Source organism: Ictalurus furcatus, chromosome 2 (assembly GCF_023375685.1).
Source record: "Ictalurus furcatus strain D&B chromosome 2, Billie_1.0, whole genome shotgun sequence".
NCBI lineage: Eukaryota > Metazoa > Chordata > Actinopteri > Siluriformes > Ictaluridae > Ictalurus > Ictalurus furcatus.
The window spans coordinates 22,776,073-22,800,117 of record NC_071256.1 but is presented as its reverse complement, the minus strand read 5'-3'; the positions used below and the strand labels follow the sequence as shown (position 1 = coordinate 22,800,117).

At 43.2% G+C, this 24,045-nt stretch overlaps 1 protein-coding gene across 2 annotated transcripts; it reads left to right on the top strand.

The window, feature by feature from the left end:
• Window positions 1-5,972: 5,972 nt before the first annotated feature.
• Window positions 5,973-22,377, top strand: axin2 (axin 2 (conductin, axil)). 2 transcript variants are annotated; one of them, XM_053653574.1, is made up of 11 exons: window positions 5,973-6,566; window positions 8,045-8,921; window positions 11,131-11,271; window positions 13,543-13,645; window positions 15,012-15,152; window positions 15,893-16,320; window positions 16,473-16,640; window positions 16,729-16,941; window positions 17,060-17,155; window positions 17,555-17,713; window positions 20,397-22,377. In XM_053653574.1, exons 2-11 carry the CDS (start codon window positions 8,125-8,127, stop codon window positions 20,521-20,523), a joined length of 2,373 nt encoding a protein of 790 aa, XP_053509549.1. In that variant the 5' UTR covers window positions 5,973-6,566; window positions 8,045-8,124; the 3' UTR covers window positions 20,524-22,377. The 2 variants fall into 2 exon arrangements, with proteins under 2 accessions (XP_053509549.1, XP_053509555.1); XM_053653580.1 differs by having other exon boundaries at window positions 5,973-8,921.
• Window positions 22,378-24,045: the final 1,668 nt, after the last annotated feature.

Genomic DNA, 24,045 nt, shown 5'->3' with positions numbered 1-24,045 from the left:
CCTAAAGTCTTTGGTCTGGCTTGAGATAAAGGGACAATCACTTCAAAGCAAACTGCTAAGAGTTTAACCCTGAGCTGAAAGAAGCAGCAGACAATACAGTAATTGAGTAGAGTTACTGATCAGTGGTGTGGTGTAGAAAGAGAAGCAGACACCCTCAAACATGCTTAATTTTATTGGTGTTTAGGGCTACAGACTGCTACTTCTACTGAGTGCAGGGTCCTTGGGTTAAGGACTAGATGTTGACTTGTTGAATGGAGTTCTAAAAAGGAGGGAAGTTAACAGATCAGAATTTTAAGAACATGTCCTTACCCCATGTGTATGCATATGAGTGTCGAGTTCATACCAACTTTTTTTTGTCCTATTGACATGGTCATGACTAAAAGTTTTTGGAATTCGCACAACCTAACTAGATAAATAATTATAATAAAAAAGTCAAATGTTTGTGGACACCTGACCATTACACCCATATGTGCTTGTTGAACATCCCATACCAGATTTACTCCCCATACCCCTCCTCCTCTTCTGTTATTATAACCTCCACTCTTGGGGAGGTTTTCCACTAGATTTTGGAGTGTGGCTGTGGGGATTTGCCCATTCAGCCACAAGAGCATTAGTGAGGTTGGGTGAAGAAGGCCTGGGGTGCAGTCAGCATTCCAGTTCATGCTAAAGGTGTTCAGTGGGGTTGAGGTCAGAGCTCTGTGCAGGCCACTCCAGTTCTTCCACTCTAATTTTGGCAAACCATGTTTTCATGGACCTCACTTTGTGCACAGGGTGAAGGGGAATTGTAATGCTACAGCATGCAGAGACATTCTATACAATTGTGTACTTCCAGCTGTGTGGCAACAGTTTGGGGAAGACCTACAATACTGTATGGGATTGATGGTCAAGTGTCCACAAACGTTTGGCCATATATTGTATTTTTTAAAAAATCTTTTGTAACTATATATTTCATACATCATAATCTTGTAGATTTCCACTGTATGGAAAAATGATGGAAAAGGATTGTTGACTGCTTTTTCCTTGCTCAAAATGTAAGGCATTTTTTGCTACTGAAACATTTTTTTAGCTAGCAAGTTAACCGTAGCTGGCTAAGTCTTCCAGTTTAAACTGCCCTTTTTTTTTTTTTTTTTTTTGCTGAAATTACTCTAAATCTTACGAATAGTACTTAGTGACATTATTATTGACATAACACTGAGGAGATATAACTGACAAACCACACACTACCCTACTAAACAATATGTGGGTTCTTACTATTTACAGAAATTAGGTTCTTACTGTTTTGATATACTATTCAGTATGTAGTATGTGGTTTGGGATGTGTCTTGAATAGTTTTTCAATGTGTATTGACATGCCACTCTCAACCATCAGATTTTATGTAGGGGGCAGGCTCCTTACTGTTTTCAGCGATATAGAAGTAGTATGTTTTACTACTGGAATATGTAATCGATGTACAATTCATTAAAATAGACACACAATTCTAATAACCAATGCTCATTAGCTAACCTGTTAACCTCACAAGCTACGAGCAAGCTTGTAACTCCAAGCTGTAGGGTAAAGGTTACTCCATCCATCTTCTATACCGCTTATCCTTCCTTCAGGGTCACGGGCAAACCTGGATCCTATCCCAGGGAGCATCGGGCACAAGGCGGGGTACACCCTGGACAGGGTGCCAGTCCATCGCAGGGCACACTCACATACACATTCACACACCCATTCATACACTATGGACACTTTGGAAACACCAGTCAGCCTACCATACATGTCTTTGGACTGGGGGAGGAAACCGGAGTACATGGAGGAAACCCCCCCAACATGGGGAGAACATGCAAACTCTGCACACACACGGCCACGGCCAATCGAATCCCCGACCCTGGAGGTGTGAGGCAAACGTGCTAACCACTAAGCAACCGTGCGCCCAGGTTACTCCATAATATGCTAAATTAGTAGGATTTTTAGCAAGCCTAAACAATTTCATTCAGTTTCATGTAGCAGACCACCCTAACCTTAACCATGCACAGAACTCGAGGTGAGTTATTACGTATGTGCAGGCATGATCCTATGTGACTACGAAGTAGCAGAAGCCTAGTTGTTAAGCCTAGGTGTTAAGGACTAGATGTTGACTTGTTGAATGGAGTTCTAAAAAGGAGGGAAATTAACAGATCAGAATTTTAAGAACATGTCCTTACCCCATGTGTATGCATATGAGTGACGAGTTCATACCAACTTTGTCCTATTAACATGGTCATGACTAAAAGTTTTTGGAATTTGTACAACCTAACTAGTAAGAAAGAGCACAGAAAGGGATGATTAAGAAAAAATTTGTGCAAGTAGTGTACTCTATCCCTAAAAGCTGGAAAACACTGGGAAAAAACTGCCAGGATGGTGTGTAAATTCTGGCTCAGACAGTTCCTCAGCAACAGCTATGTCACTCAAGTTCATAATTGGCCTCAAATAGAGATATTTGAGACTGTTTTTTATAATCGCACTCACAAAGTTATTATTTTTCTTTGTACTTGTCCATGATATTTTGTAATGAATTTAGTTGGTTCGCTTTCCCAAAATGTAAAAAACAGTAGCCTAATTTAAACCACCATGACTCATACCAGGAAGATCCTACGGACCACGCATGTTTATGTGGTCTTTCTTTAAGCTCTATATCTGACAACTCGCTTGTGCCCGCATAAAAGTAAAAATCTCCCACTCCCTTCAATTTTTTTTTTTACATTCTCAACCAGATAACCTGTGAACATTTCTGGCAAGCTTTCTACAAAAAATTTATCTGCATTTGTATCCATTGAGTATTCCTAATCGGTTATGTTCCTACTGTATATGTATAAATGAAACAAGATATAGATATGCGAAGACAAATAAATATATACAAATATGCACTGTATGCCGTTTTCACAGTATAGATGAGCAGTATGTACAGAATAAACTGAAAATGTCAGTATGAGCAAATAATCTGCACTGTGTGTGAAATTCAACAAAATAAAAATTTCTACAAATTACGTAAGATTGGATTGCTCTTGTAGAAGTGAATTTAAGCCGTAGTTACCATAGTTATATGCACTTTTTACACTTTTATCCAGATGTCAAACTCTTCAAGTCTGCGTTTCAAGTCAAAAATCCACATGTGTCATGAGAAGTCAAGAAGAGCTCATACCGTTTGTCTATATGCATGAGCATTTGGGTTGTAAATGGTCCATCCTGGACTATTAATCCCTTAAGTGTGGCTTCCTGCTGCTAATGTAATTGAGGTAGAGTTTAAAGTTTTGTTTGTGGATTCAGTTAACTGTGGACTGTGTATGTGATTGCTCAGGACGATTAGGATAAAAGCGCGCTATGGAGGTTTTATCTTTTTCAGAATCGGATAAGATGCTACGGTTTGTGAAAAAGCGTAAATGGTGGCATGCCCATTGCTCCTGCTGATGAGTTTGCCATCACACTGGAATATATAGAACACTGTGCTGCTCTGCCACACTGTGGTAAATTCTTATCATTTTGTGCTAATTCATCTTTTTTATGATATCCTATTTGTTAATGTTCAACATCAAAGGGACAATGGGGCCTTTGAAGTATGATGAGGGTTAGATCATTGGGACATCTTCCCTCTGGATTTGAAAATGCAGGACAAGCTTTTCTGGTAGTTTCACTTTTTCAGAGATAAGGTCCAGACATGATGGCATGGTGGAAAAGTTTGTTGTTTATTTATTTGCTGTGTGTTGAGTTTGCTTTAAAATGATTTTAGGACAAATTCAGACTGTACAGTACAAATGTATTTTGGGAATTTTACAATCTATTCTTAAAATATGAAGAAAAAAACAACAACTTATGCTTTCTTAAATAGAATTAAAAGAAACCCCTAAATGCACCTCACCAATTTTTGTATAGATAAACAATATAGCCAAAAGTTTGTGGACACCTGACCATTACACCCATATGTGCTTGTTGAACATCCCATACCAGATTTACTCCCCATACCCCTCCTCCTCTTCTGTTATTATAACCTCCACTCATGGGGAGGTTTTCCACTAGATTTTGGAGTGTGGCTGTGGGGATTTGCCCATTCAGCCACAAGAGCATTAGTGAGGTCGGGTGAAGAAGGCCTGGGGTGCAGTCAGCATTCCAGTTCATGCTAAAGGTGTTCAGTGGGGTTGAGGTCAGAGCTCTGTGCAGGCCACTCCAGTTCTTCCACTCTAATTTTGGCAAACCATGTTTTCATGGACCTCACTTTGTGCACAGGGCGAAGGGGAATTGTAATGCTACAGCATGCAGAGACATTCTATACAATTGTGTACTTCCAGCTGTGTGGCAACAGTTTGAGGAAGACCTACAATACTGTATGGGATTGATGGTCAAGTGTCCACAAACGTTTGGCCATATATTGTATTTTTTCATTTTTTTTTTATCTTTTGGAACTATATATTTTATACATCATAATCTTGTAGATTTCGACTGTATGGAAAAATTATGGAAAAGGATTGTTGACTGCTTTTTCCTTGCTCAAAATGTAAGGCATTTTTTGCTACTGAAACATTTTTTTAGCTAGCAAGTTAAGGCTAAGTCTTCTAGTTTAAACTGCCTTTTTTTTTTCCTGAAATTACTCTAAATCTTACAAATAGTACTTAGTGACATTATTATTGACATAACACTGAGGAGATATAACTGACAAACCACACACTACCCTACTAAACAATATGTGGGTTCTTACTATTTACAGAAATTAGGTTCTTACTGTTTTGATATACTATTCAGTATGTAGTATGTGGTTTGGGATGTGTCTTGAATAGTTTTTCAATGTGTATTGACATGCCACTCTCAACCATCAGATTTTATGTAGGGGGCAGGCTCCTTACTGTTTTCAGCGATATAGAAGTAGTATGTTTTACTACTGGAATATGTAATCGATGTACAATTCATTAAAATAGACACACAATTCTAATAACCAATGCTCATTAGCTAACCTGTTAACCTCACAAGCTACGAGCAAGCTTGTAACTCCAAGCTGTAGGGTATAGGTTACTCCATAATATGCTAAATTAGTAGGATTTTTAGCGAGCCTAAACAATTTCGTTCCGTTTCACGTAGCAGAAGACCACCCTAACCTTAACCATGCACAGAACTCGAGGTGAGTTATTACATATGTGCAGGCATGATCCTATGTGACTACGAAGTAGCAGAAGCCTAGTTGTTAATTATATGTTTAATAAACAAATGAACTAGTTTTTTTTATTGTTCATGACTTCCAAACATAAAGGATCAAACTGATTTATTAACATGAATTTCAAACTCAGACACATACTGTTGTGTGTGATGCTGCTAGTTAAAGCCAAATTTGCCTTACCTTTGGTAGACTAAACCATTTGAATTCTCTCAAGTCTATAGTATATGCTTTTTTAATTTTTATAAATGAAATCTATTGTCTTGTAGACAGTGTGTCCTCATAAGTTAACCCTTTTTGCATAATATAAAAATAATAATGCTAATTATAATCTAGGCTATGTGTGTTTTTTAACACAAAATAAAATAATCATGATTATCGAATGTATTATATGTATTATTGAGGTTTTTATGACTCAACAGCAGGCTTACAAAGAATCAGTAATCAGTTTGTTCTCTGTGAGTGGAAATCTCATGACTGAGAATCTCTAACGCTCCAATAAATACTCAAAAAACGTTTATATATATATATTATATATATATACACACACACACACACACACATACACACACACAAACATTGTGTATAAGATTAAATAACGAGACTATTTTTTTAAAGAAGTTTGGATTATCTGGATAAAATAAAGCGATATTAATGGTTTTGTGGAATGTATTTTACAGTCTCTTGCTGAAAAGGTTTTCGGATCCCTGCTTTAAACGGCCGTAGGAGCGCGTTTCCTACATTTTGAGGCGTATTTCGGCAGTGAACGGGTTAAAGTAAACTTGTGAGCTTTGAAAGTGTATGTAGCAACAGAAGGATCGCAGGGATGTAACGCTATTGGGGCGGCAGATCACTTACTTCTGACGTTCCAAAGCCTCGGGGAGTTGGCGCAAGATCGCTTGCCTTTGATAAGGTCCTTGCGACTTGGTAGTAACTTTTTGTTTCGATTAAAGTTCCTAAGAGCGAATTAAACGCTAAGTTAAAATCCGCTTCACGATATTCTTACGTTTAGTAGGACCTTTTGTGTAGAATGGGTGCGTTTTCGCTGTCGTTCTGAGGCGTGTACTTTTTTTCCCCTCTCTCTTTCCAACAGGCGCATTTCTTTCTATGTACCTTTCGGGACCAGGCTGTCGGCTTCTTACTTTGATGTCCGCACTTAAACCCTGAGCCCAGTACATATTGGAATAGCCTACAGGAGATGTGCTGTGCGGCATGGCTGCGTGAAACACTTGAGGAAAAACGCGGGGGGAACCGCTTTTACATTTCCTTTCTGCGACTATAACAAAAGAAGCAGGTCGGGAAACGAGAGGAGCGCCGCTGTGTGTGGATGATACTGTGGACTATTTTTTTGACTCGTGGAAAAACGCTGGAGTTTTTTGGGGGTACAGAACTCATGGGTCGATGGTAAGTTCCATGTTCTCCTCGCTTTGGCCCCACAGGGCCGCTTTTGATGTGCTCTCCATTCGCTTTGAAGTAACGTGGCTGTGTCCAATCGAGTCCCTTTTTTATATATATATATATTTTTTTTTTGCTTTATAAAAAGCCGAAAGACGCATTTCTCCGTCCTAGACGTTGTGTTCAGTTGTTTTAAGGCACTTTAGCGAGTGTTGGCTGGAATACTCTTTTGACTGCTTTTGCAGAGTGTTCATTATCCCGGTGAAAAGAAGTTTGTGTGGAATTCCGCCCCCCTGAGATAGATGCTAGACTTTTCCTCTGGACTTTATGGCGGGGCTTTGAAGTCGAATGAAGCGTTTTATTTATGAAGTCGTTGACTTCATTATTGTTATTGTTTTTACTCGCGAAAACGCTGCGGCTTCGTTATTAATGTCCGAATTGCACATAAAGCCAGGGGGAAGAAGAAGAAGGAAAACCCCAGTTAACACTGCACGCTAACTGTACTCGGTCTGTGTGGTGGAGCGCGTGCTCGTGTAATTCACTCGGATTTACTTTATTCTTGCTATGTAGCCCGGTTTAACTGTTGTTTCAGTTTGCTCACATGAATACGTTTTGTTTCTGTCCTGTGCGTTGTGTTGTTATTATGGTGTTTTTTTTTTTTAAACCGTCGCTGTTTGAAACGCAGTGGATCAGTGTGCGGTGTTGCTCTGTGAGGACTCGATACGCTGTTACTGATGGCACGCTGCTCTCTCTCTCTGTGTCTCTGTCTCTTTCTCTCTCTGTCTGTCTCTCTCTGGGGACCGTTCCGTTTCTGGGAGGAAAAATAACTACGAAGTGTGATCATTTACAAAAAGAAAGAAGAAAAGAAGTGAATAGAGTTTGGTTTCTTCGTTAATGTAGCATGCCTTGGAGATGTGCTTTTATTTCTGCAGGTATTAAACAGTGTGTTATGGATTAGATCAAGGCCCGTTGGAGAGCGCGTGGTTTTGTGAGAAATCCTACTGATTAATGCATGGAGCCTTTAAGCGTGCAGTAGAGGAGGTCAAGGAGTTTGAGTTGGGATCTGTTTTTGATTGCAAGTTGCTTGAATCGTGAGCGATGTGATGATACTTTTCTCTCTCTTACCTTTCTCTCTCTCTCACACACACACACACACACACACACTCCGGATGTATAGGCTAAGTTTTGCGTGTTCAGAGAGCGATTGAGATTCTGCGCGGTGTTTATAGTAATTAGCTGTAATGTCAGTTCTGGGTTAATTAGTGACTGATTATACCAGAACTAGGATGAATAACAATAAAGTGTCGGTTTCAAAGCGGTGGTAAAGTAAGAAATGTGAGAATGACTGTATGGACTGCTGAGAAGCTTTTCCCCCTCCTGAAAGTGTGAGTGTGTGTGTGTGTGTAAGTGGGTGTGAGCGCGCTCTCGCTTTGAAGTTTGGGGCGGATCTGCTTTTGATTAGATCAATACTTTGTGTGTGTTTGCAGAGAGAAGCCGGACAGAGGTGCTCTTCCGCTAACTTCAAGCGAGAGTTCGAGGGAGATCAGGAGCCACAAGCCGTGTAGCCATGAACGGGGCGCTTTCGGAGCCCGTGGCCACGAGCTTCCGAGAAGATGCTCCCCGTCCGCCCGTGCCGGGCCAAGAGGGCGAGGCCAAATGCCGCAAACTGCCGAGCAAAATGACGGCGCTGAGAGTCAAGGAGACGGCGAAGTCGACGCGCAGGGACGAGGAAGGCCTGGGAGAGCCAGAGGGCAGCGCCTCACCGGACTCGCCGCTCGCGCGCTGGACCAAGTCTCTGCACTCACTGCTAGGCGACCAGGACGGCGCGCGCCTTTTCCGTGCTTTTCTGGAGCGCGAGCGGTGTGCCGATGCGCTCGACTTTTGGTTTGCGTGTAACGGTTTCCGCCAAATGGACCTCAAGGACGGCAAGACGCTGCGCGTGGCCAAGGCCATTTACAAGCGCTACGTGGAAGCCGACGGCGTCGTCGGCAGGCGCCTCAAGCCGGCCACCAAGACTTTTATTCGGGACAACGTGAAGCGACAGCAGATCGACTCGGCCATGTTCGACCAGGCGCAGACTGAGATCCAGACCAGCATGGAGGACAACGCGTACCAGACGTTCTTACAGTCCGATATATACCTCGAGTACGTGCGCAGTGGCGGTGAAAACCCCACACACACCAACCCCGGTGCACTCGGGAGTCTAAAACTCGTCTGTGGCTACTTGCCCACTCTAAACGAAGAGGAGGAATGGAGTTGTAATGACTTTAAAGCCAAAGCGCTGGCTGTGGTCGGACTCTCGGCTAAAGCGCTGCGGTCTGCTCCTTCTCTGAGGACTGTAGACGTGCTGGAGAAAAACTACAGGTGAGGCCGTGCCAAACTCCTACTCTTTCAAAAAAGTTGTTCAGTTTCCTCCGAAGTGCTATGGCTTTCACTCAGCGACAGCAGTGTATAATAATAATAATAATAAATGTTTCTAGCCGTGTATGCCCTTATTGTTCTGCCACTATTAAGAGGTTTATTCTCACATTGCCTTCATTAGTACCAGCTTTTCCAAAGAGCAGGAACGCACGCGCGCACTCGGCCCTCTGCTGGCGCGTGCTCGCTTCCTGTGCTTTGAAATCGCGCCGCTGATGGATGGAGCTTCCGAGCAAATCCGCCTCCGGACATCAAAGCGCTGGAGCCGATTGTGTCATTCAGCCAAAAATACGAGCCGATATCAGGAATCCTAACAGCTCAAATGCTTTGTTAGTAATAAGTACGCGGGCTTAAGTAGCCTAATAAGTACTTTAACATGGCTGTAGGTTGGCTGTATGCTGTACCCTGGAAAGGACAGCTAAAGTTCTTCCGTTAAAACTAATATACCACTATGGCATCTTGTAAAAGCCCAGTGACCTATTCAACTTTTCATTGAAAGTTTTGGAATCAGCTTCGTCTGTTATTACACTGTAATTAAGAGTTGTTTCTAGTTAACATGAACATTTAGCACAAGCGACGCTCATTAGCACAAACTCTGTGTAAAGTCTGGCCTGGGTTAGCACTGTAAATGAGGAAAGGAGTCGAGGTGCAGTGCCAGACTAATGTTTATCCGCTAATAGCTCTGCTAGGAGGGGAATCCGGAGTAAGTTTTCATCTCATCTCAATCTCCTTAAGCCCCTTTGGTGATGTTGGTCACGCTTTAGAATACTGATAAGACAAGGTTACATAAAATACGTGTGAAAATAAAACATATAATGTATATACAGGCTACAGTTTTTAAATCTTTATTAGGATGGCCTGAGAGCTGCTCTCTCTCTCTCTGTCTCTCTCTCTGCATCTGGGCTGTTTTCATCTGAGCCATGTGGAACTCATTTCTCACTTCCTCCCTTATTCTCTTTCTTTCTCCATCGCCCCTCAAAATCAAGTTATTTGCGGGGGGGGGGGGGGGGGGGGAGAAACAAGCCACAGCAACTCGCTTGCTGAGCCAGTTGCCATCATCATCTCTGTTTCGGATTTTTCATCCGCTATCCACTTTTATCTCATTCCTCCGCCAAAGACAGGGGAAAAAAATCCCACGGAAGGAGCCTGAGCATATTTTCTAAGCGGAAAAGAAGATGAGAAAGGGGGGGGGGTTCCTCATGAAAGAACGGATGAATGAGAGGGTGAGGCAGGGAGGGGGAAATGCGAGCCCAGCTGTGCTAAATACCTGACTCTTTCCGAGAGCCTCCAAAGGTCAGGTCTGACTTGGGGCCTCTGTCCGCAGTCATGCTGTTTAACTCCTCGCAGCCCTCCTGCCAGTAGCCATTCTCATAAAGGAGGCCCTCCTTCCCCTTTCTTCACTTCCTCCTTTCTTTTCCACTCTCTTATGGTCTCTTACTCACTACGAGTTTTTAGATCTGTCTCATGTGCTCTTTCTGTTTGTCTCTCCCTTGAGAGAGTTTTGCGCTCTCCATCCATATCTCTCGCTCTCTCGCTGTCTCCCTGTCCTTTTTGGCTTTTCTTCTCAGAGTAAGCACAGGCTCTCTTCCTGTCCTCCTTCAGCAAAACAAGAATGTGTCACAGCAGGATAGAGGAATGGAGAGGGTGAGAGAGGGAGGGAGAGAGGGACTAGGTGGGTATTTGGAAGAAGTATGCCACAATGTTGGAAGGAGATGAGAGAGAAATTACACGAGAAGGAATACCGTTTAAGAAAAAAAGATAGATTGGAAATTAGTTTCTTCTGAGTCAGTAGGTCCAAGTGGTTGACCAACACAAAAGGACCAGAGATCATATTTCTGAGGAAATAGACACCATGTAGCATATAATAGTGTATTACTTACAACCCAGCTCACTCAGTCTTCATGCATAAGGGTTTGGTGTCAGAGGGCACGTGAAAGTCAGAGAAAACCCCACTGAGGTGACATCATGGCCCCAATCCTGATGCCTTTCTTCATATAACCACGACTTGTTGAAGTTTTTTTTTTTTTTTTTTTTAATAAACATTTTATAAAGGTTGAATCCAAAAACATCCAACCTCTAATAAACCGACTATTCTAGAAGTCACACTGTGTTCTTGGAACAGTAACATATTAACACGCCCGTTGTGTCCGTACAGGTCGTATAGGCGCTGCGATCCTGCCAACCCATACCATGTGGCCTCTGGTTGCAGCTTCGCCCCCGCCACTAGTGCCAACGACAGCGAGATCTCCAGCGACGCCATGACAGATGACTCCTTGTCAATGACTGACAGCAGTGTGTAAGTCCGGCTTTGTGTCTTTGTAAACAGCGCATGACACAGTAAACAACACAGACATTGTGCATGTTGTTTGCTTTTGGTTGTATATGCACAGTGAGTATAGCTGTGTGACAGAATAAGAACATGGCCCGTCTGTTTTATTTTGCTGATATATTGTTTGAAGCTGGTAAAGAAGTGATAATGCTCCGCTTGGCAGTTGGCTCTTTAGATGTTTATTAATAGGAATGTGCAGAGTCTCAGATGCGTTGGTGTACTGCAGCAAGGGGATTCAGTTCTGGCGTTTCTGCTTTGGAAAAGACTCCATTGCACCCGGTCTTTGGGAAATACTGCATGCTCCATTTTGAATACTAAATAATACCAATGTCTGCAAACTTGGCCACAGGAAACAGCGCTTTTATCATTCCCTCCCCCTCTTCCGATTGCTTTGATTTCATCAGGGGTTTTCTTCCTACTCAAAGAGACCTCACTTGTTGTGCTTTGCTAAAACCTAGCGGCCACCATTATTTATTGTCCACGCCCATCGCTATTGTCTCCTGGCATGAAAGAGAAGCGGAGAACTGGCCATGTGGACCGTAAGATGCTCATTGAGATGAGCTGGCAGTAAATGAAAGCAAGTTGGGCTTGCACGGCGTGGGTTTCTTGATCAGCCCTGGCATGGAGGCATCCAGATGAGATACTAGCCATTTCTGGAGCACGAGAGCATGTCACCTGGAATCCACAGAGTTTAGTGCAACCTGCAGTACCCTTTCAGCCCTAAACTCCATCCCATACTCCCTCGTCTGTACACACTTGAAGCACGAAGCACCCCACCCCCCATGTGTGTTAGCAGTGGAGCCAATTGTGCGCACGCATAGTTAAGTGCAGGGAGTGAGGAATAAAGTGCATGGTGGATGAAAGGCTTAAGCGAATCGCTTTCAGCCCATTGTTAAGGAAGGCGAGCTTAGGGGGATAAGAGGGTGGCTGGCTGCTTTGAAAATTACTTGCCCAAGTGAATAGGCGATCCCCATAAAGCTAGGCCAATGAAAGAGGCCAGCTTCTGTTCCCCTGATGCCTCAAAGAGCTGGCCAACGCACAGCTTGTGGGAGTGTGTATGTGTGAGTGTGAGAAGGCAAGGCTGATTAAACTCGGAAGATTAATATTTTGGCAGAGGTCATGCTGCAAACTCGGTTGCTCGTCTTTACGGTACGAGGTGTGGAATATTTCAACTATTGTTTGGCGTTCACATCTAATCTCTTCCAGCTTGTATTTGATTTCTTATTGCTGTTTCATGCAGAACTGAGTTGTGTTTCATATGCTGAAATACTTCTAAAGCCCAATTCACACGGTCACCTCCCAATAAGCTTCTGAACCTGTCGATGAAATTCACCAATGTTTGTTCGGTAGATAATTTTTAAACCTGATAATAAGCCATATCTTCTCTTCTTTCATCCTTATCGCCGTTCTCCTCAGTCCTGCTCACCACTAGCTATTGTGCTCGTTCCTTCTCTTCCCTGTTTAACTTTTATCGCTGTGGGTTAGGCAAGCAGGCAGGGAAAAACGCAGACGTCTATTTGTTTGGGGACCGTTTTTGATTGCAGTAGTTCATTTTTTATTTCAGTTAAAAGGCACGGCAAATCTGAATCTCATTTCTAGATAAAGAGAGAGTGAGGGAGCATGGGAAGAATGTGTGTGTGTGTGTGGGGGGGGGGGGTTGCTTATATCTTATTTATGGATTTGCTTGGACACTAGGGAATGCTTCTGCGCCGACTTCAAACATTACCTTATCTTACAAACCAGCCTTTTGATGTTGCCGAGATCAGAGGCTGACTGCAGTGCCGCTTGCCAAATGAAGATTGGAGCTCTGGCTTTGTGCGCATGACTGTGAGCTTTCAAAGCCACGCTGGAGACAGCATTCAGGGCTAGGTCAGACACTTCCAAGTGGGCAAGGAAAAAAATAAATAAAAAGCCCAAGCAGAGGAAAGTGTCAAAGCTTTAAAAAAAAAATCACACTGAAAAAGTATGAAGACGTCCAGGTTTTATGAAAGAGAAAAGACAGTGTTTGGAGAGAGGAGGCTTGTTAGTTAAGCTTGTGGTTTAGCTAGCATCACTACATCAGTGTCATTCCTGTGTTCCAGACTTAGGAAGTCCCAGATTCCTTCACTGAATCCTTTCAGGCTAGCCTGGCACAATGTGTAGAATGTCTGTGGCAGTATATGTGTGTGTGTGTGTGTGTGTGTGTGTGTGTGTGTGTGTGTGATTTTGTTCTCACTGCTTCACTCTGTCTCCTGGCAGTGATGGGATCCCGCCGTACAAACTGGGCAGCAAGAAGCAGCTTCAGAGAGAGATGCACCGGAACATGAGAATGAATGGACAGGTCTCACTGCCTGCCTTTCCTGTAAGTTCCCTCTTCTGTATATTAATACACACGCGCACACACGCACACGCACACAAACACAAACACAAACACACACACAAACCCCAAATATCACCTCTTCTCTTATAACAGTACAACAGCTGAATAAAAAGAAATCTTCAGGACCTCTTTGTATTAGTTTTGGGAAATGGCCTCAACTTTTTTCTTTTCTTTTTCTTTTTCCTTTCTTTTTTTTTTTTGAAGACGGCGTCTTTCAATGCAGTCGAGTAGCAAGCTGATGTAAATAAGGCATTTCTAAATGTCTGTTTTATTCTGGGGCACCAAAATCTACTCCCTTGCTTTGATCACTAGATAAATGGAACCAGTTTGGAGAAAAGTGACAGCATCCAGCAGCGCTACCCAACCCCCCCAACCCTCTTTTCCCTCCATGGGGTGTGTGAGACAGAGGACGCTCCTGGTTGTTGTGTTGTCTATGTACTGGCTGAACAGCTTCAAGAAATGCCTTGTCTTTTGAGCCCAAAGACATTATGACCAGTTAGGACAAACTTGAAAATTGTATATGTGTGTATATGCACGTACGTCTTCTGTGCATAGTACACAAGACGATCTATGTCTTCGCAGTCCTTGTTGTGTTGTTGTTTTTGTCATTCTTTGTCCGCTTGTTCCTGAAGATTATCCTCTGGTTTGGGTGTAGCAGGTCCATGCACTTACCAGAAGGTCTCCTCAGAGTAATTAGAGGAACAAATAAGACCACACCATGAAAGACAGCACAAAAATAGCCACAATAAATGAACAGAGATGTGGGTGGAAGTCCATATATACACCCACCTGAACACATAATGTGGCTACTGTAGCTCAGAAGTGCCCAGCATGTGGTGGGCAAATAAATTACCTCTGCCTCTCTGATCTCCCTATGTTTGACTCCACACTACTCTTCCCAACCCCCCCGCCCCACTTCCTCCACTCATCTCCTCATCTTCCTTTCCCTTCTTTTTTTCTGTTTTTCCACCCCTCTCTCTCTCTCTCTCTCCTGTTGATATGCGACTTTTATTCCTGGATGTAAAGCCGCTGTCGCTCCCAGCCCTGGTGTGCGTTTGATATTTGCCAAAGCTTCTTTGAAGTGGTCTTGGTGGCACTACAGAGAGAGCAAGCTGAGGCTCCTCGGAGTGTGACCAAATGCTCACACCAGCGGTGAAGGGTGCAGTGTGTGTATGGAAAAGGCACTCAGGTAGAGGGCAGCTGTGTGGATCAGGCCCCTCTCTATATTAGTTCTAGTTGAATATGTGTTAGTGGCAAACACGGTCATATGTGGAGTTACCAAAAGCAATAACAAAGGTTGTAATGACACAAATAAAGCAATAACAACTGTTATTTTGATCATGTGTAGAGGCCACGGCGGCCACCAAAGGACATGACCCCGGTGGAGCCAGCAGCATTCGCCGCTCAGCTCATTGCCAGACTTGAAAGACTGAAGAGAGAACAAGAGACTATGAGCTCACTGGAAGAGAGACTGCAGCAGATCCAGGAGGTCAGTGTGTACTGCCGTCTCACCATCCATACCAATCTGTGTCAAAAGTTTGTATGTAGGTTCCACGATATACACTAGCAGTCAAACGTTTAGACACTCATTCTTTATTTTTATTACATTCTTTCTCCACATTTTAGAATAATAATAAAATCACTGAAACTCTGGAATAACACAAATGGAACTAATGGGAATTATTTTGTGAAAAAAAAATCTAAAATCAAAATAATTCTTCAAAGTAGACACCCTGTTTACATAGAATTTCTAGGAATGTATTCTTGGCATTTTCTCAACCAGTTTCTTGAGGAATCAAGAATTGAGATGCGTTTTAAACAGTATTAAAGGAGTTCCCACCTATGCTGGACACTGCTTTCTGGAATATTTTGCTCCAAGTCATCCATTTAAATGTTTTTTATTTTTTGTAAATAAAATGTTAGTTTTCTAATGAAAGAAATGAATATGTTGGCACAATTATATTTTTGTCTACAACACCGATTTCAAACATTTAATCATACAGCTTCAGATCAAAAAGGTTTTTATGATCATGAGAAACATTTCAGTCAAGTGTCCAAACTTTTGACCAGCAGTGTATTTCATTATACATATGAAAGCTTACTGCCATCCTGGTGGTTTTAATGTTGAGTACAGGTCAACTGGACTTATAATGTCATTTACAGACACCCACTTTTGGGTTGTGCATGGAGTTTTATTTGTCTAAAGTCATATTTACTGTCTTCGTGTAGGAAGAAGAGCGTGAGGAGTCGGATCTCTCTTCTTCCTCACAACGCCGCTCTAGCGAGGATGACCCGCAGGCCATCCTAGATGAGCACCTTTCGCGCGTTCTCAGGACACCTGGTTGTCAGTCGCCCGGAGTGGCACGCCACTCGCCCCGCTCTTGCTCACCTGAACCCCGGCCTATGACCAGGCCTGTGGGTGGCACTGTGCCTATGCCTGCCTACCCATCCGGACGAACGTTTGTCTCCAAGCACGTCCATCACCACTACATCCATCACCATTCAGTACCCAAGAGCAAGGAACAGATTGAGGCTGAGGCAGCACGGCGGGTGCAGGGCATGTGTCCGGCCATACCCGATTCCCGTCCATCGCCATACGCACGCAGCCGCAGCCTGGGCCCTGAGCATGGAAACAGCATTGGCGAGGGGAACCAAGGGTGAGTTGTCCTTTGGGTTTAGGTGACCTTGCTGACTATTAGTAAAGATTAGTCGCTGACATGACATTTTTTCCTGCCTCTATGGCACACGATGTTTGCATCGAAATGTCAGTTGTATCTAAAGATCTCCTTTATCCTCTGCTCTCCTCCAGATGTTCGAGTGCTTTATCCAAGCGTCTCTGTAGGTCGGGCGAGGAGGTGAACAGTGAGAGTGCAGAGAGCGCCACCTTACAGCTGCCCACCGACAGCGCTGACCGCTCACAGAACGTCTGGCAGTGGATCATGGAGAGCGATCGCCAGGCCAAGCACAAGCCACACAGGTATGCATGTCACCCTGAAAATCCTTTTGACCCAACCATGCTTGCCTTTACATTTAATAACCATTCAATAATAACACGATTCCCACAGCACTCAGAGCACAAGGAAGCTCTATGGCTCCGAGTCAGCACGCACCCACACTTGGGGCGGTGCAGGCATTTCCGGGCACCTCCGCACCCATCAGCCTGCTCATCCATTCATCCAGGACCCAGCCATGCCCCCTCTACCTCCACCTAACACCCTGGCACAGCTGGAGGAAGCGTGCCGCCGTCTGGAAGAGGTTTCCAAACCCCCCAAACAGAGGTGAGAGACCTCTCTTGCAAACATATTCAGCCTGGTATTCGGCATTGTATTTCTGGGCTTGACTGAAAGTACAGTATACACGTACCACCATATCCTGATGATCACGTTCTGCTCTCAGGCATTCAGCACCGGGCCTTCAAAGAGAAAAGAGCCATGCGGTACCTGTTCAGACCGGAGCTGCATCACTCCAGAGCCAGGCTCTTCAAGCAGAGCAGTAAGTATTCTGGAGATGTGTATGGAATGTGATCAGTCATCCCATTCTTATCAATCGTACAATCGGAACCGAAGAAGACACCATACACCATCCTTATTTTTATTTGCTCAGGCTTCCAGTGTTTACAAATGTGCAGGGTTAAAGGCTCATCTATTTAAACTCAAACAGTGACTGGAAATTAATTATTAGTCCCTTTTTACAGCTCACAGATCTTTTCCATAATAAGTGAAAGGGTTGATTTTATTGAAGTTTTATCTTCTGTCTTCTTGTGTCGTGTTCTCATTTAGTGGATAAAGTTGTTGTTTTTTTCTCAGCTATGGCAGTGTGATTCATGTAGTGAATGTTTGTGTACGCTCTCTCTCACACATACTTCTCCACCTCGTCTGTCTTTCCCCACAGCCCAAAAGAGCCAAAGAAGCCTCCTGGCAGCCATGGGAATGAAACTGTGGTTACATACTTCTTCTGTGGTGAGGAGATCCCCTACCGGCGCATGATGAAGACACACAGCCTCACCCTGGGCAACTTCAAAGAGCAGCTCCGCAAGAAAGGCAACTACAGGTACACACACTCGCTCCTTCTCACAGGCCTTGATGACTCTATGTGATTGGTGGATTTGTGCCACCCTCTAGTAGACAAGGCCCACAGAGCCATGTGTTTCCTTTGTACGTAATTGAAGGTAACAGAGAAGAAAGGCGCCCTTGAAAGGTTTCAGGAGCTTGAAGTGGTTCATGCTCAAGCTAGACACTCAAAGAACAGCCTCTGCTGTTGTGTGTAAGTGGAGAATGTTTACTGCTGCCTGTTTACTGGAGTTGGTGGTAGGAAGGGAGAGAGAGAGATGGAGAGAGAGAAAGGGGGATGCAGTGGGTGTACAGAAAAGGAAAGAGGGAATTTTAACTGGAGCCATTTGGTCACATCTGGTATTGATTTCTTCGTAAGGCACACTTAATAAGCACGTCTTTGAAGCCCAGGTCTTTCATTTCATGCACTAAGACTCGCGTAAATTCTTCAGCGATTGTATCAAGCTACGTTGCTCTCATGCACTGTACTTGTTTACGTAATCTATCGTTTTTTTCTTCTTCCATTTTTCATTTATATCAAAGGACATATTTGTTTTTGTCCTGTTCTTGTTGAAGGTCAAATCACTGCCACTTCAAATAGCCCACTCAAAACCCCACTCAAGCATTTTCTGCAAGAGGCATACGTGTGCTTAATTACAAGTTTTATCGGCTGAGTCAGTGTCCCAGGTGTAATACACAGTCCTCTTCCTCAACTAAAGCTCTCCTACCTTGCACATTCTTTGTAATATATTTTTTTTTCAAGGCCAAGCGAATTCAAAGCTGATGGTTTTAATAGCAGAAAATGTGTGGAGCTGGGACATGGCAGCATTTCAACAAAGAACAGTACTTGCCAGCACTGCCAGACGATATTGGTGCCAGATGTTGCTCGGAGAAGAATCTTGCCACATAAAATGTATTCCAATGGAAAGACTTCTCTCTTGCACCCTTTTCCCCACTTATTCCTCTTTTTTCAAGCAAGTAAGAGCTGTCCTTTTTGTGCTTTGTGCACAAGTGTTGAGCATTGTGCAAAGAAAATAGTAAGTTAGTTACAGTTACATGTATATAGCACTTTTCTAGACACTCAAAGTGCTTTACATAGTATGGGAGGAAATCGGCTCAACCACCCCTAGTGTGTAGCATCCACCTGGATGATGTGACGGCAGCCATAGTGCGCCAGGACGCCCACCACACACCAGCTATTAGTGGAGAGGAGAGAGTGATGCAGACAATTCAGAGATGGGGATTATTAGGGGGCCATGATAGAGAAGGGCCAATGGTGGAATTTCGCGAGGACACCGGGTTTATACCCCTACTCTTCTACGATAATTTTCCTGGGATTTTTAATGACAACAGAGAGTCAGGGCCTCAGTTTAACGTCTCATCCGAAAGACGTTGCTGTTTTTACAGTAGTGTCCCCCCTCACTACACTGGGGTATTAGGACCCACACAGACCACAGGGTGAGCGCCCCCTGCTGGCCTCACTAATACCCTTCCAGCAGCAACCTTAGTTTTCCCCAGGAGGTCTCCCATCCAGGTACTGGCCAGGCTCAACTCTGTTTAATTTCAGTAGGAAACCAGGCGAGAGCTGCAGGAAGATATGGCTCTGGCAGATAGGAAAAATAGGAAAAGATAGGAATAATAAAGATTCCACAGGCCTCTTGTTTAGAGAAACCTTCCTGCATGGCAAACACATCCTACTTGCTTTTTATTAGCAGCCCTAGCTTCTGCCAACTGTTTGCTGGAAGTTGCACTCCCCCAACCCCATCCTCTAGATGTTTTACGTGCGTTGTTTTTATGGCTTGGTGGAGTCCGCTCATAAAATGAAAAGTTAGCTCTTGGAATTCAAGTGCACACCACAGCGCACGTTTGTTACTGAACGGGGGCATTTTCCATTACAGAGTTAATTATTTGGAACAGCCACCCCTTGCTTCACTCCTCTTTCTACCCTGCTTCCATTTGAAAGGGAATGGAGGGGAAGGGTCGAGCCTGGAGCATGTGACCTCATGGGGATGATGATGAACCCCTCACTCCCCCCCAGGTCACAACACTATCAACCTGAGAGCCATCTTCTCTATTAACCCTGGCCAGGTCATTGACCAAGAAAGAGGAGAAAGCAAGAGCGAGTGTGTGTGTGTGTGTGTGTGTGTATGTGTGTGTGTGCGCAGTGACATGCAGACTTGCCGGCACCCAAAATATCAACCTTTGTGAAAGAAGCCCTTCATTTGACAGCGGCCCCAATTAGACACCAGGAGACAGAGGAACACTGGCGACAAGCAAGAGAGAGGAGGGACGTCAAGATTTAAGCTGCCCTCTAATTTAGAGCAAAGCCCCCTTTTTGGCCCAAAGTTTTTGGCCCACACAACAATGCAAGACCCAAGTCTAGAATCTTGGGGGAGGCATCTTTCTTGCCTTGTGTAACATCTGAAGGGGAAGTCATGGGGCTTCTTTTTGACCTCTGTATGTTGATGCTCTACCAAAGGCTGCTCGCCTCAAGCCTCTCGTCGGTAGCTTTTTTCCAAGGCTCCCTGCTGACTACTGGCAAATAATTACAAATGAACCCGAGACCTGAGGCGAGCAGGTAGTGTGCAGGCCGTCCCACTGAAAAAATGGTTTTAAAACAGATGTTTAAAGCGTCTTTTGATTATACAACCCTAACCCTTAATGCGACACTTTTCTCTGCACAGGTACTACTTCAAGAAGGCCAGCGATGAGTTTGAGTGCGGAGCCGTGTTTGAGGAAGTATGGGACGACGGCACCGTTCTTCCCATGTATGAGGGCAAAATCCTGGGAAAAGTGGAACGAACAGACTAAAAACAAAACGAAGAAGAAAAAACGTCCTCATGTGAACAATCCTCTAACTTGCCACACAAGGCCAACAAGCAAAGAAACGGACTTCTGCACATATACCTGTATTTTCAAAGATAAAGAAATTTTAATATATCCACAAAGACTCTTTTTGTTTTGTTTTGGCTCATCAAGCTATTGAAGGAATACTAGCCAATGAAGTAGACCAACTGGTGGAGGACTCCAGCAAAGCAGCCTGGGAGATCAGGCACCTTAACTATCAATTGGAACAGTCAAGGGACACTATGAGAATACCACTGTCTGAAGATGCGGGTGACTGTATGTGGTTTTTGAATTGTTTTTAAAAAGAATATATTTTTGAGGGATCGCTACAGAGCCGGACTGCTGACCAAGGTTTAGTTGTGTTAATTGCAGGTGTTTGTGAGTGTGTGTGTGTGTGTGTGTGTGTGTGTGTGTGTGTGTGTGTGTGTGTAAACAGAGGTATCTGCACGTTATATTGTGCTTTTGTAACAAGTAAAATAATATTAATATTTATTAAACTGTCATTTCCCTCCTGCCCCATGTCCAGCTTAATGGACAAGCTGCTTAGTTGAATTGGGAGATTTTTTTCCCCAATGTAACACATGCATGGTCATAATGCTAGAGTCCCCCCTTATAAATAAATGCTAGGAGTCTCTGATGATGCTTTCCAATGAGGAGATGACTTCCGTGCTGGGACCACCCAGTTTTCTCAACCCTCTCTGCTGATTTGATATTTGCTCTGCTCATCATGCGTCCAGGGCTCCGTCCCATTTTGCATCATAGTGCCTTTGATTTTTTTTTAACCTAGGAATTGCACAGGATCATACCACCTTATCAAGGAGCCTTGAGAATTATCGTAGAACAACAACAACAAAAAAACATGCATCCTAATATTATTACACAGCAGTGCTGATGTCTTAATCCCACTGAACAAAAGAACGTGGCCTTTCTTCATTTCAGTGCCATTTAAATAGAAAGAAGCAGGCTGTTGAGACGTTAGGTGTACCCAGTATGGAAGTTCCCTTCACAGCACCGAGAGTATATTGAGAACTACAGAACTCCTGGACAGGGTGTAGTTGTGCATTGGCATCAGCAGAGGAGTATAGACTAATGTCAGTGTTTTAGACTGCAGTACCTGTGCCTACATGGATACCATGCCGTGTGCTGCCCTGCTTCAGGGTGTGATATTCCCTTGCTTTTCTAAAGGGGTTTATGTTGCATAGATTTTTTTTTTTAATGCTTTGAATATCTTGTTATCTATTCTGGGTTTTTTTTTTTTGTTATTGTTGTTGTTGTTGTTTTTTTGTTCCACATAAATGTAAATTATGCATTATATAGAGCATCATTTTAAAGATGGCTTGGTACTTTAATTATTGTAATTATGAAGAGATGTAGCCTTTATTAAATGTTTATATTTTTCAAATGACTCCTCTGGTTTGCTATTTACTTTGCATGCAGGTGTACGTGTGTGTGTTCTGAGAGAAAGAATTTAAGACTCCAATACTCAAGTAAAAGCATTCTATTGTGTGCCACCAATTTTAGTTTCCTTCCTACATGTAGTACTGTACATTCAAAAACAAGAAGCGGTCCAAATCTGAGCCGATGGCACTGTAGTTCTAGGTCTAGTCAAAACCGACACTATTCAAAAATATTCCACCAAACAGAGAGGCAACTGGTCTGGCCATAGCCCTGTCTGTAAAAGCCACCGCATATAAAAATACGATAAAACACCACTGTTTTGTTCAACATGAGTAAAGCGCTCGCCTTAATATTGTGGTTTTGATATTATGTTAATTAGTTCATACTGGCTACATCAAAATTACAGACAAAAACATCCATACCATGACAAAATGAAAATAACTTGAATTCCTAACAAATGTTGGGTATGCGTCACTTAAGGACGTTATCAAACACTGTTATGAGCAGAAAATGAAATATACTGTACATATGTTAGTGTGTGATTTAATTGGGCTGTAAAAATCTCTATGTGCGTTTGCATGGCATTAAACGTGTGCTGTTTGAGAAAGAACAGCACAGTGCTCTTTAACCATCGCAAAACATACAGATGAGTCACAAATTAAAGGAAAAATGAACATAACAAGTCTTAGTAAGGTGTTTGGGCCAACTTTTCAGAGCCTGTCTTCCAAAAGATATTCATTCAATTGATGACGAAGGTGTAGAACGTCTGTCTAACATCTCCGTCCGGAATCTCCAGTAGGAATTCAATTGTATTGAGATTTGGGGACTATGAAGTCCACAGCATGTGATGTACATCATTTTCTTACTCATTAAACCATTCAGTGAGTCCTTGTACTCTATGGATTTGGACATTGTCATCCTGGCCATCCTCACCATTCCCATCAGGATAGAAATGTTTCATCATTCACCAACTTTGTACTGCATTTGTAGTGGGGCTAAAGTAAAAAGCACAGCTATCTGGTGCCAAAACTTCTGCTCTTTTCAGAAGTGGGAAAGTGATCATCCTTCAGTTTCTATGTTAGAAATTGTGGAATGAGCTACTGGCTGTGGAATACTTGCTTTCCCTAGCCAGAAAACTGCATAAACACGATGAATAAAACATGATGAATATCAACGCAGGGAGGTCATCATAAAGTGGTTTCCCTGATTGGCCATTAATCGTGTTCATTAAAGCATATACAGGTTTATACCCCAGCGGAGACATTGTTCACAGCTCATTCACTTCCCTCCATAGCTAGCTTGGACTTACAAGCTGATCTTAGACCCACTTCATCATTTCCATATTTAATTATAAACCTGACACCCCACTACCACCACCATCACCATGAGAAACAAACCCCCAAACCATAACTCTTCCCCTGAAAAAAAAAAAAAAAGCCCTCATGTTTCCTTGAGCTCAACTCCAACCCTTTAAACATTCCACAGTAGGTGGGAACCTTCAGCTCTCGAATGTTTTTGTTGCCCGTTTGGCAAGGCGAGACTACGCATTCACAGAGAAGATTGTGGGAAAGGCTTTAGATCACTGTTTTGAAGATGTACTTGAGGGACAAGGGAGAGAGGTTCACTGGTGCTGTGCTTTCCTTCTGTGGCCTCTTCATCCTTGTATCAGGTCTCCAGCCCAAAATTTTAATCTCTATTTCTGCCGGATACCGGGACACTGTGGAATCCTGGGAAATGAAGAAGCAGACAATGCTGCAAAAGGAGCATTATCAGCGGACTTCCAAAAGTGTCCAATACCTCCCACTGACCTCAAACCCATAATAAACTCATACATTAACCATAAATGGCAAACTGAGTGGGACCAATGCACCATGAACAAACTCCATGAAATCAGCCCTATTGTTGGTTTCTAATGTTTTCAAATCGCCGGGACCAGATCGTCTACACCCGCTGTCGAATAGGTCACTCCAGGATGACACACAAGTTTTTAATATTAGAAGAAGACTCACTAACATATACCTTTTGCCAGAATCCATTATCCTTGAAACATGCTTTATTCGAATGTACTGGTCTTAACCCTGTGAGAAA